Source organism: Lipophrys pholis (genome assembly GCF_963383615.2).
Source record: "Lipophrys pholis genome assembly, chromosome: 13".
Lineage (NCBI taxonomy): Eukaryota > Metazoa > Chordata > Actinopteri > Blenniiformes > Blenniidae > Lipophrys > Lipophrys pholis.
The window spans coordinates 2400367-2413198 of record NC_137632.1 but is presented as its reverse complement, the minus strand read 5'-3'; the positions used below and the strand labels follow the sequence as shown (position 1 = coordinate 2413198).

Genomic DNA, 12832 nt, shown 5'->3' with positions numbered 1-12832 from the left:
TTGTATTTCTTCCATTTTCAAATGATTTCTCCAACACTTGTCTCCTTCTCAGCCAGCTTCCTGCCGATAGTCTTGTAGCCCGATCCAGCCTTGTGCAGGTCTACAGCCTTGTGCAGGTCTACAGCCTTGTGCAGGTCTACAGTCTTGTGCAGGTCTATAGCCTTGTGCAGGTCTACAGCCTTGTGCAGGTCTACAGTCTGGTCCCTGATGTCCTTAGAGAGCTCTTTGGTCTTGCCCATGGTGAAGAGGTTGGAGTCTGATTGATTGCATGGACAGGTGTCTTTTATACAGGTGACTGAGTGACGCAGGTGTCTTTGCTGCAGGTAACAAGTTTTTTCCGGTGTATCTAAGGAGTGGGAGTATTTAAGCAGCCACAATTGTTAATGGTTGCCAGAGGATCAAATACTTATTTCACTTGATAAAATGCAAATCAATTTATATATTTTATATAATGTGGTTTTCTGAATTTTCTTTTTGAACCTACCTTTAAAATTATAGACCGTTCACTTCTATGTTGGTGAGCAAACTAACAAAATTAGTGAGGGATCAAATAATTATTTCCTCCACTGTATGTTGGCGCTGTTAGTAGTTCTTGTAATATAACCACACACACACACACATGCAGCAGAGAACAGAGAGCTCTAAACATTAACACTGGGAGAACACGGACATTCTAGTGGACAGACCACGATGACTGTCAAAATAAAACTATCAAGTTGGATTGTTATTACAGTGACTGTCAAAATAAAAGTACCAAGTTGGATTGTTATCATGGTGACTGTCAAAATAAATCGACAGAGTTGGATTATTATTACGGTGGCTGTCAAAATAAAACTTACCAAATTGGATTGTTATTACGGTGACTGTCAAAATAAAACCACCAAATTGGATTGTTATTACGGTGACTGTCAAAATAAAACCACCAAGTAGGATTGTTGTTATGGTGACTGTCAAAATAAACCTACCAAGTTGGATTATTACGATGATTGTCAAAATAAAACTACCAAGTCCAGGAGAATAAGGACTGGGAGTCTTGAGGAAACACATTTTTTTTTCATCCACCTACTGAGCATGTGCAGAAGAAGTAGTTGGTTCGGTCGTGGGGAGCATGCACAGTCACAGCATTTCAGTGTTTCCCCCCGTTTCCATGGAGACGGAGTTGTAGCCTTTTCAGAAAGTCCCACCTTTGGAACTGTTTTCAAAAAGTTGCATTCCTGTGGCTCCGAGCCCGGTTGTTGTGTGAACAGATATCCAAAGCACAATGAAAGTTTTCCGTTTTAACTTGAAAATCTTGTTGTTTAAACGGAGCCGAAGTTTCACGATGCAAATCTAGTCATGTTTTTTCTGCTTCATGTCGGCACCTTGTCCTCCTGCAGGGATCAACAGTCCAAGTACGGAGTCTCCAGCACCGCCCAGGCCCAGCACGCCGTCCCGCTTGTCCTTCTTCATCCGCCAGCAGAGCAGCGGCGGCGGATCAGGAGGAGGCGGTCCCTCCACCCCCACCAGCATGGAGCCGCTGCAGGCGGGTGCCTCCAGCTCCCACCCTCTGTCCCCCGACAGCCCCATGCACCAGCCGCAGACCAACACGGACTGTCTGGACTGGGACTCCGGCTACCTGGAATATCTCAAGGACGCCCGGCGGGGCATCGAGCACTGCTCTTATGCCTGCCGCGATTGGTCGGCCCCCTACGATGGAGAAAACCCCTCTGCAAGCACAGCCCCTCCACCCCCACCTCCCCCAACCTCCAATCCTTCCATAGCTATGTTCCCTGAGCACTTTTCCCTGCAGCAAGGAGGCAGCACTTACACTCCCCCCGGCCAGCAGAGGGCGGCCATCGTGGCCGCGGCGCGGTCCGAGTGGAGCAGCTCGGAGCGGGACAGCGGAGAGTGGGACGTCACCATCGGCAAAAACAACTGCATCAGCCTCACGCCACGCTCCAAGAAGCGCAGCCTGCAGAGAGAGGAGCTCCTTCCCAAACCCGTGCCTCCACTCGTCCCTTCCTCGTCTTCATCCACACCGTTGTCTTCGTCCCTCTCCGTCTCCTCCGCGGCTCCTCACATGCCCTCCTCGGCCATCACCGTAAGCTACCAGGCCATGTTTAACGGAACCCTTGCTCCGGGGGATGGGTGCTCAGATAGTCGTGACCGAGGGCTGGAGGTAAAGAAGGTCAAGAGAGACTTGGGAGAGCAGCGGCAGTATTTGGATGAAAACGCAAATCAAAACGGATCGATGGTGACCTGCCCCTCTCAGAGCTGCTCTGCTCTCTCGCAGTCCATCTTTAGCAACAGCGACACGAGAGACAGGGAATCTTTTCACCCAAACCAGATTCCCGCTCAGACCTCCATCACTCAACCGGCGGTTGAAGCCAAGCTGCTGACGGGCGACACCTCAAAACCCCACGGCTCGTCCTCGGATCTTCCAGACTCCAACCAGACGCAACAGTCTGTGGAGAGTCTCATCGAGGAGCTGCTGGAGCAGGCCCCGGGAGATCCAGCGCTACCGGGAGACGCCAACGGTCAGGGCATCAGCATCGAGGCCTTCACACAGGAGCTGAGGGAGCTGGAGGACCGGGTGAAGGAGCGCTGCAGAGCGGCCTGCCTGCAGGACGACACCGCCAGAGAGTCGCTGTCCGCTGAGCGGCAGGAGGAGGAGCAGCAGCTGTCCTCGGTCCTGGAGGCCAAGCCGGCGGGGGACGTGAAGGGAGACGGAGCTGCGCTGGGCCTCTGCAGTCCTGCCAGACCACTGAACCAGCCGCTCTCCCAGCCTTACACCGGTGAGACTCACAGCAACCACCACCGTTCACAGGCTTTTCAGTCAACATGTTATTTGTGTGTCCACATTGTGTATAAAAGTCGTTGGTTTTATTTCGGGATGCACAATAACTTTTTCTTTCCATACATACTGTTTTGATCGTAGTGTATACTCACCCAGTAAAGAAAGGCAAAGATGTATTGACTAAAGATGATTTTAACGTTCTCACTGTCTTCACAGACATCACTAGTGCTGTAATCACAACAAACACAAGTAAAAAAATCCTTCATTCTTGCTTCCCTCAGCTGCATCAGTCAATAAAAGACTTCACGGGTCAGAAACTCAGTGCAAAAATAAAGTTCATCACTGTCCATAAATAAATACAAGATTTACGGCGTGGAGGTTCGCAGCTCCAAACATTGAGAAGCTTGTAAACGCTTTCAACAATGCGCTGGTCGTCCAGCACCATAAATGTAGCGATATTTCCATTAATTGCCCCGGCCCTTGGGTTGCCCCCCTCTCAAATGGCTGCGTTTTTTCAAATGGCTCAGAAGACCAGACGCTCCAGACTGCCTGCTGGCTGGCGGTGCCGCTCGAGGCGTCACATCCTCACACTCAGGGTGAAACTTTAAGGTTGGATGTGTCGACCTTTTCCAACCTCTCATCACCTCCACTGAACATCAGGCACATCCTGCAATCGCATTGTCTTTTTCAGAAGCAGTGAAGAATGCCCACACCAGTGATGACGGCTCCATGTTTATAAACAAACAAACTGAAAATGAGTTAAACGCTCTTTATAATTGGATCTAGTTAATGTCTTTATCAGACTCGTCTGTGTGGCGTCATTTTCCCAATATCAGTACCGATAGTTAAGGTGCGCCCCTATTTTTTCCTTCTTTGATAGTTTTCATTTGTGGAGCTTGAAGATCTAATTATAACGTGATCTTATATTGAATATTTGTTCATCCTTTTGTTTTTAATAAATAGTAATCCTTGAAGAAATGTTGCCTTGATTGCAAAGTAAAGCCCATGAAGGGTATTTTTAGTTAGTATGTACTATGTATTATTGGTGTTTGTGGAAATGAAAGGTCACATGGCTTCAGTAAACCACCGTCATGTTGACGTCAGTGGAAAATCATTTCATCTGTTAACGTTGACGCTGCTCACTTTCCACTGTCAGATGTCCCTGGTGGCTTTTACTGTCATCACGCATACTGAACATTATGTTATAGTTTTATCACACTGTTCTTCTTACTTATAATGTACTGGTTTTAGAGCTGCACAGAATATCGCAAATTTATCATTACTGTAATGTGTACATGTGCAAAATGAATATCGCAGTGTGTAAGAACTGCGAGGCATTACCTTGTAAATGCTCTGTAAAAATGTCCAATTAAAATAAGAATCTTCTGTTGGTTCATTTAAAAAAGCATGACAGTAATAACTGTTTTCTCCCTTTTGGCCACAGGGACAAAAGGGAGAAAGTACACTGTTATCTGATCAAAGTTTAAACTTAGACATTAACATCATCTGCAGAAGTATTTGTATTTCTCTCAAATCATATTGTCATTTCAAGACCCAACATTATCGCAAAAACCTTGATTTGCTTTTTAATATTGATAATTAGCACTTTCAAACATGAACTGCAGTTCAAAGTGCTTCACAATTTAAAAAAGAAGAAAATACATCCAAATGTAATATCACTTCAATATTATGATGAAAGCTCTAAGAATATACAACACAACAAATTATATTTTATTTATATATATATATAATGTATAAATTATATATTATGTAGAACATAATTGTAAATCAAGTTTAAAATGAATCTTGATTAGGAGACATCAAATGTTAAAATAAGAGTCAAACTAGTTTTAAAACATGAAGCAAAAGCTCGACGCTTCATTTCTGTCTGATCTCATTTCAAATTCTTCCTTGCAAAGTCCTGAATCAACTCTCGGACTCACCACAAGATGTATTTAGTGGTTTATTTAATCGCCACCTGTTCGTCCTCACCCACATTAAAACCCTCTATTTTTAACGGAGTGTGTTGAGCGGAAGTTGTGGGTCTGTTCAGTGATTGGCCGGTCTTTGTCCGTGCAGGTCCCTTCATGGTCGTCCTGTTTGCCAAGCTGGAGAACATGCTCCAGAACTCTCTCTACGTCAACATCCTGCTCACTGGCATCGTGGCCCAGCTCGCCTGCTATCCTCAGCCCCTCCTACGCTCCTTTCTGCTCAACACCAACATGGTCTTCCAGCCCAGCGTCAAGTCACTGATCCAGGTACGCAGCTTCCCGGGAAGCCCTGAGACACCCGGGACGTCTGCGCTCGGCTCATTGCCAAACCTTTTCCTTGACATTATTCCAGCTTCCAGGTTCCTCCTTTCCTAGTTGTTCTCCTCCGGCCCACTTCACTTCTGTGTGAGCTTCACTTCCAAAAGCATCGTGTCCAGTGTTTGAGTGTTTGCGTAGATAGTTTTGTTGAATTGTGAGTGTCTGTTTGCATGACAGTGGTGCTCAGAGTCGCTGAAAACACAACTTTGTGAAAACAATGACTCCATCACCATGGAAACGGGGCACAGGACGGGACGCAATGGTTTGAAAACACTCAGACTCTGTCTCCATGGAAAAGGGGGGGAAAGCAAAGTTTTGATAATGCTCCAACTCAATGTCGATGGAAAGCATAACTTTTCTGAAGCTACTGCTCATGTGCGCCACAGCCGTAGTTAATAGTTCTTCTGCACATGCTCAGATGGACACTAAGAACAAAGTTTGCCTCCACACTGTTATGACTCCCAGTCCAGTTTTTAATGTTTATAGTGCATCGTTTTCTACAGGCGTTTCGGTGTGGTTTCATTACCACTCCCCCCCAAAAAAACCTCAAAAACAAAACAGCTCCCTCTAGTGGCCAAACGTGAAGGTTTTCAGCCTTTCTGCAGTTTCTGTGTAAATGTACATCATTTCCAATTTTTTTTGTTAAACAAAAATGACGTATGTTTGACTTGAAACTGTGTCGTGTAAATCTAGTAATACAATGAAGAATATCAATCAAACTCTTGCCTCCTGTCTCTCTTCAGGTTTTAGGTTCTGTTAAAAACCGCATCGAAGCGTTTGCTGCCTCTCACGAGGATTTCCCCGCCATGCTGAAGAAAGCACAGCAATACCTGGTGGCCCGAGGCAAACTGGACTGGAGCGACTCGCCGGCAGCGGTTCCCACACTGCGGCGCTCCGACTCGCTGGGTGAGCCTGGGAAAGAGAGAAACTGTGCTGCTGTGGGACTGATCAGTGGGACTGATCAATGGGTGTGATCAGTGGGACTGATCAATGGGTCTGATCAATGGGTCTGATCAGTGGGACTGATCAATGGGTCTGATCAATGGGTCTGATCAGTGGGACTGATCAATGGGTCTGATCAATGGGTCTGATCAATGGGTGTGATCAGTGGGAGTGATCAATGGGACTGATCAATGGGTGTGATCAATGGGACTGATCAATGGGTGTGATCAGTGGGAGTGATCAATGGGACTGATCAGTGGGAGTGATCAGTGGGAGTGATCAATGGGACTGATCAATGGGTGTGATCAGTGGGAGTGATCAATGGGACTGATCAATGGGTGTGATCAGTGGGAGTGATCAATGGGACTGATCAATGGGAGTGATCAGTGGGAGTGATCAGTGGGTCTGATCAGTGGGACTGATCAATGGGTCTGATCAGTGGGAGTGATCAGTGGGAGTGATCAGTGGGTCTGATCAATGGGAGTGATCAGTGGGACTGATCAATGGGAGTGATCAGTGGGACTGATCAGTGGGAGTGATCAGTGGGAGTGATCAGTGGGTCTGATCAATGGGAGTGATCAGTGGGACTGATCAATGGGAGTGATCAGTGGGTCTGATCAATGGGTCTGATCAGTGGGAGTGATCAGTGGGTCTGATCAATGGGTCTGATCAGTGGGAGTGATCAGTGGGAGTGATCAGTGGGAGTGATCAATGGGTCTGATCAGTGGGAGTGATCAGTGGGTCTGATCAATGGGTCTGATCAGTGGGAGTGATCAGTGGGAGTGATCAGTGGGAGTGATCAGTGGGACACATTGTGTGAATGTGGTACAATGAGGGCACAGTTTGAGAAAGACTACTCATGAGACAATCAGGTAATAATATCAGTAATATAGACGTGTAAAACATCCCCTACTTTCCCCCTTTTAAAACCTCATATTTCCATTGAGTTGGAAATATGAGGTAACTGCAGACTTATTGTAAGAAAACCCTCCAATGATGCTTTCCTTGGGTCCATATTTCTGTAAAGAATATAATAATGTCTTGGAATTTCCTCGTGGGGTGATGAATAAAGTACCTTGTTGATCAGGGTGTCAAACACGTTTTAGTTCAGGGCCCACATCCAGTCCATTTTCATCTCTAGTGGTTTCAGACTGGTAAACTAGTGCTGTAATAATCTTTAGAGTATATGTGATGAAGATGTCTGTTTGTTTTACAAAACTAATCAATTACTATTGAAAATAACCCCAATCTCAACATGAAGCCTATTTTAATGAAACTTTGTGGTGCAAAATCCCCTGAAATGCCCCAGAAGGTTCTGACTGTTGCATTCTGGGTGTTTTTACAAACTCCCCCTGCCAGCGTGGCTCTGAGGCTAATTCTAGTTCACTGATATCTCAGCTCAGGTCTCAGGACTCGTTTCAGCTCAAACTGCATCAATTTTGTGTTTTCCTTTCAGAAAGGATGTAGTTAGTTTACAGGCCAGGAGTTTGACGTTTTATTACAAAAACAACCAACTGGGCGGAGAAAAATACGCTATAAAAATTAACTAGCAAATACACACAGATCATATTGACTGATGACCAAGTTGGATTGTTATTACGGTGACTGTCAAAATAAAACCACCAAGTTGGATTGTTATTACGGTGACTGTCAAAATAAAACCACCAAGTTGGATTGTTATTACAGTGACTGTCAAAATAAAAGTACCAAGTTGGATTGTTATTACGGTGACTGTCAAAATAAAACCACCAAGTTGGATTGTTATTACGGTCACTGTCAAAATAAAACTACCAAATTGGATTGTTATTACAGTGACTGTCAAAATAAAACTACCAAGTTGGATTGTTATTAAGGTGACTGTCAAAATAAAAGTAACAAGTTGGATTGTTATTAAGGTGACTGTCAAAATAAAAGTAACAAGTTGGATTGTTATTATGGTGACTGTCAAAATAAAAGTACCAAGTCAAGGAGAATATGGACTGGGACTTATGACACTCTGATTGTTGACCATCAGCATTCGCAGCGCTCCTGCTGTCCACTTGGGACTGAGCCTGCACGCTTTCAAAAAGTTCCTTCTTGGGAGCTATTTTCAAATAGTTGTATTTTCAGTGGCTGTCACTCAAAATGCATTGAAAGTTTTGTGTTTCCTCTTGAAACCGGCCCTCGGTGTTGTAGTTTCACTCCGTGTTCAAGACCTCACATCTCTGTTGTTGATCTTCCTGAAAAAGTCTTTTTTAATTTTACCTTCTTGTTCCTCCCAGTGAAGAGTCGCAAGTCGTCTTTCGGAGACCTCATTCTCCGTCACACGAACAGCCCGACTCGGGCTCGGCACGCCGCTCAGCTGGCCTTCGCACACGTCCGGGACGGCGGCCAATCACTGCACAGCGCTCTGTTCCGCGGCGGCGGCACGGCGGGCCTGGAGAAGCAGGCCGAGGCGCTGCGAGTGAAGAACGCCGTCTACTGCGCCGTCATCTTCTGCGAGTTCCTCAAGGAGCTGGCCGCCCTGGCTCAGGAGCACGCCGTGTCGCTGCCCTTCCCTCAGAGCCGGGGGGCCGAGGAGTGAACGGTAACACCTTTAGCCTCCGCCTGTTTCCGCTCACGCTGCGGGAAGCAACTTTTATATCGTCGCTGCAGTGGGTCGCCTGCAGTGGGTCGCTGCAGTGGGTCGCCTGCAGTGGGTCGCCTGCAGTGGGTCGCCTGCAGTGGGTCGCTGCAGTGGGTCTCCTGCAGTGGGTCGCCTGCAGTGGGTCGCTGCAGTGGGTCTCCTGCAGTGGGTCGCCTGCAGTGGGTCGCCTGCAGTGGGTCGCTGCAGTGGGTCTCCTGCAGTGGGTCGCTGCAGTGGGTCGCCTGCAGTGGGTCGCCTGCAGTGGGTCGCTGCAGTGGGTCTCCTGCAGTGGGTCGCTGCAGTGGGTCGCCTGCAGTGGGTCGCTGCAGTGGGTCGCCTGCAGTGGGTCGCTGCAGTGGGTCTCCTGCAGCGACGCAGAGGAAAGAAAACAAGGGACTTTTTTTCTACCAAAATCATTCTAGGAAACCTATAGGACTTGAAGATTCTTTTTCCTCAACTGTAAACTTATGATATTGTGCATATCATATATTATATTTACATTCTATATACTGAAGGTCTCAGTAAACACTTGAGATTTGGGAGCGTGTACATACACACACCATGTTGTGGGATATTGGGAAGCCACAGATGAGACGAGAAGGTGCACGTCCCGGTGCTCGTCGATACTCTTCATCTTTTAATTAGACACAGAGCTTTCGGGGGGGGGGGGGGGGGGGGGCATTTGAGACAAACACCAAAAACAAGCCTGGGCCGGAGAGCCGGTCAGAAGAGTGTGAGCCACTGCAGCGTCACAAGTGTTTTAAAAGAATCCGATGAAAACTAGAAAACAAAGAGTGCCACTTTTCCTGAGTCGACTGGAGGCCTTCCACTCAATGTTCTCATTTAGTCCTTCTTTCAAACGGGCTTTTGGATTTGCTCCATTTTCTTTCGAGACATATCAGCAACGTGTTTTACCAAAAGGTGACGTCGAGTCTTCAGGCCCTCCGAGAGCGATTCACCTGAGAACACCTGTAGAGCGCCCCTCTGAGGAAGCTGGCGTTACTGCGAGACCATCACGTTCTCCCTTCCTCTCTGATAAAACCGTAAAGCCTGATCACTTCCACATCCGAGGAACTTGAGATGTCCTGACGCTTCATTCATCCTCGTTAATCCTCCAGCCTCCATTTCTTCGTCTCGTGGAAAAACATGCTGCTAATTTAAAAAGAAGGAAAAACAATTCTGACACTAATACTTTTTATCAGTTGAAAAGCTCCTCTGCCTTCATTTCATGGTGAGGTACCAAGTACACACGAGCCGCGTTTAATTTATTTACTTGAGGTCGAATGAAGTCACAGCCACACAGTATTCAAAGCTTTTTTTTTTGCCAAGACTTAAGAATTCACCGTGAACATTCTTCTTTATAAAATCAATGTTATAAAACATGGAGTCTCCATTTTACAGGTTTTTGATTTCTTAACCTTTACAGGGCGTGTTTTTATATTCACTGATTTCCTGTTTGTCCCAAAGGAATACTTGTAAATTAGTGGTGATCATCCAATACTTACGTAAACAGTCAGCATCTACTAATCCCACACAGTAACGAGAAAATACCGTATATGTTTTTAAAAACTTGCCCTGTGAAAATAATCATTTGTCATTTTACTGATGTTCATCAAAATTATTAAATGATGTATAAATATCACATGACTTTGGACTTTAAAGTCTTAAAATATCCTTTGATCACCTGTCAAAGTTACGATTTTCAGTTTTCCTGAAAGTTTCTGAAATTAAGAACCTGTGAAGTGAAGATTTACTTGTGACCCAACTGTCTATGAAACATAATTATTTGCACATACTGCCATTCTCTCTCCACTCATTGCCGTCGAGAAACTGCCTCCCATCTTGTAAAGTCCTTTGATCTTTTTGTACATCGCATTTTTCCCACTTCCTCAATAATTTGAGGACTTTTTTCAGCTCTTCAGCTCCTTAGAAAAGACTTTGTAAATGTATTCCTTGACACTTTTCTGCTTAATTTCTGGATAAATGACTTAAGGAGTTCTAATGTGTTCATAGACGACTGAAGCTGTGGACCGTCTGCATGCCCGTTCAGGCCAGCTTTCTAATGACATTAGTTAGAACCATTTGGTTTAAATGAGCTTCAGTTCAGTAGGTTTTAGTGTTTATTGCGTCATCCCGATGCCACACCGGAGGATTAAATCAGTGGAGACATCACAGTCTGTACTTTACACGCCGACGTCCATCTGTTCACCGCACCTACCTGTACGTCTGTCAGAGAAGCACGAAGCAGCAGCCAGGGGGGCCGGTGGGGGCGGTGGGGCCGGTGGGGCCGGTGGGGCCGGCGGGGCCGGCGGGGCCGGCAGGGCTGGTGGGGCTGTGCTTGGCGTCAGAGACGGGTGGTGTTCATTCAGCCTCTCTGTCACGTCGTCAGCTCTTTTCCTCTTGGTGCGACTAGTCATGGACACCAAAGACGATCCCCCAAACCGAAAACTAGCCCTGTGTGTTGAAGCAGTGCTGCTGGGTTCCATGGTGCACAGCTCTGCACGCTCTGCACGCTCTGCACTTCATATCAAAGTGCTTTAAGTCAGGGGGGGGAGGGGCTTCAATCACACTGCACTAGTTTTCCACATGAGATATGATTCTTAGTGTCTGTTAGGATCTACCGGCAATAAAAACTGTTAATCTGCAGTACCTGGTAAGTCTTTAGATATAGTCTGGAACGGTCAGAGTAATAAGCCTTTAAGTTTTGCTCTAAAGATTTAGACCCAGTTTACACGACAATGTTTCAAGTGAAAACGCATCATTTTTGCTTCAGAAGTTGGATTGTTATTACGGTGACTGCCAAAATAAAACTACCAAGTTGGATTGTTATTACGGTGACTGCCAAAATAAAACTACCAAGTTGGATTGTTATTACGGTGACTGCCAAAATAAAACTACCAAGTTGGATTGTTATTACGGTGACTGCTAAAATAAAACCACCAAGTGGGATTGTTATTACGGGGACTGTCAAAATAAAAGTACCAAGTTGGATTGTTATTACGGTGACTGCCAAAATAAAACCACCAAGTTGGATTGTTATTACGGTGACTGTCAATGACATTCATGACTCTGGAGGAAACTTTGTTCTGATTGGCTCTACTGAGCATGTGCACAGAGACAGAGTTTTTAAAAAATTCGACATTCTGAGCCGTTTTCAAAAAGTTTACTTTTCAGTCACTCCAAGAACCGTTGTCATGGAAACAGACTCCCAAAAGACGGCGTTAAGTTTCTCATTTCACTTGAAAACATTGTCGTGGAAACATGAACTGAGTCCAAACCTTTTGGTTTTCTTTACCACTTTGAGCAAGGCACTGAACCTCTAATTGCTCGTGAGCAAAGACATTTTGCCATTTGGACAGGGAGAGACCAGGAATCCAACCTGCAACCTTGTGATTGGAAAGTAACCAGATTTACTGACTTATGCGCAGCCAGCCCTGATTCGTCATTCCTTCGCCCACCCCACCCCACCCCACCCCACCCCCAACACACACACACACACACACACACACACACACACACACACACACACACACACACACACACACACACACACACACACACACACACACACACACACACACACGAAGTGGAGAACGATGAGCTCTAAACATTAACACTGGGAGAACACAACATTCTAGTGGATTGTTATTATGGTGACTGTCAAAACAAAAGTACCAAATTGGATTGTCGTTATGGTGACACACACTGAAACCCTCAGATTTATAATAACAGCATTACAAAGGTGCCAGATTAATTTTTTAATTTAAAAAAAAAAAAAAAAGGGATCTGCTCAGTGAGAACTCAGAGAGAATTATTGGCATTATAATTACTCCTGATTAGTTTTTTTTGTGTATACTCATACCTCTACTCACTTCTAATGTTTGTATTTTTTTTACTTTGAGCTCGTATTTTCTTTGTCTGTAAACTGCGACAGGGATGTGCCACAGCTCGTAATGTTTCATAAGGGAATGTTTCTCCACCAGTTCGAAGCGGAGCTCCGCGCAGCGCGGCTCTTCAATGGGAAAAGAAAAGTCGTCTCTCACACGGCCAAGTAAAGCAAGAGACCTTAAAATGATGGAGGCCTCGTGGGGAGCTTTATAAAAGCTGCTTTGCAGGCAGGGACAAGGAGTGTTGGGGGTCACAGACCAGTTTAAAATACTTTAGGAAAGGGACTGTGGCTTTCAACAAGGCCGCTCCACT

The 12832-nt window shown here is 45.7% G+C and overlaps 1 protein-coding gene across 1 annotated transcript in view; it reads left to right on the top strand.

Annotated features, from left to right (window-relative positions):
* The window catches only part of fhip1b (FHF complex subunit HOOK interacting protein 1B), a 40185-nt gene extending 31468 nt beyond the window's left edge, over window positions 1-8717 (top strand). Inside the window, exons 9-12 of the mRNA XM_080478660.1 lie at window positions 1377-2774; window positions 4856-5034; window positions 5829-5991; window positions 8289-8717. Coding sequence (XP_080334786.1) covers window positions 1377-2774; window positions 4856-5034; window positions 5829-5991; window positions 8289-8590 — 2042 coding nt within the window. The 3' untranslated portion in view covers window positions 8591-8717. The remainder of the gene's footprint in view (window positions 1-1376; window positions 2775-4855; window positions 5035-5828; window positions 5992-8288) is intronic.
* Window positions 8718-12832: the final 4115 nt, after the last annotated feature.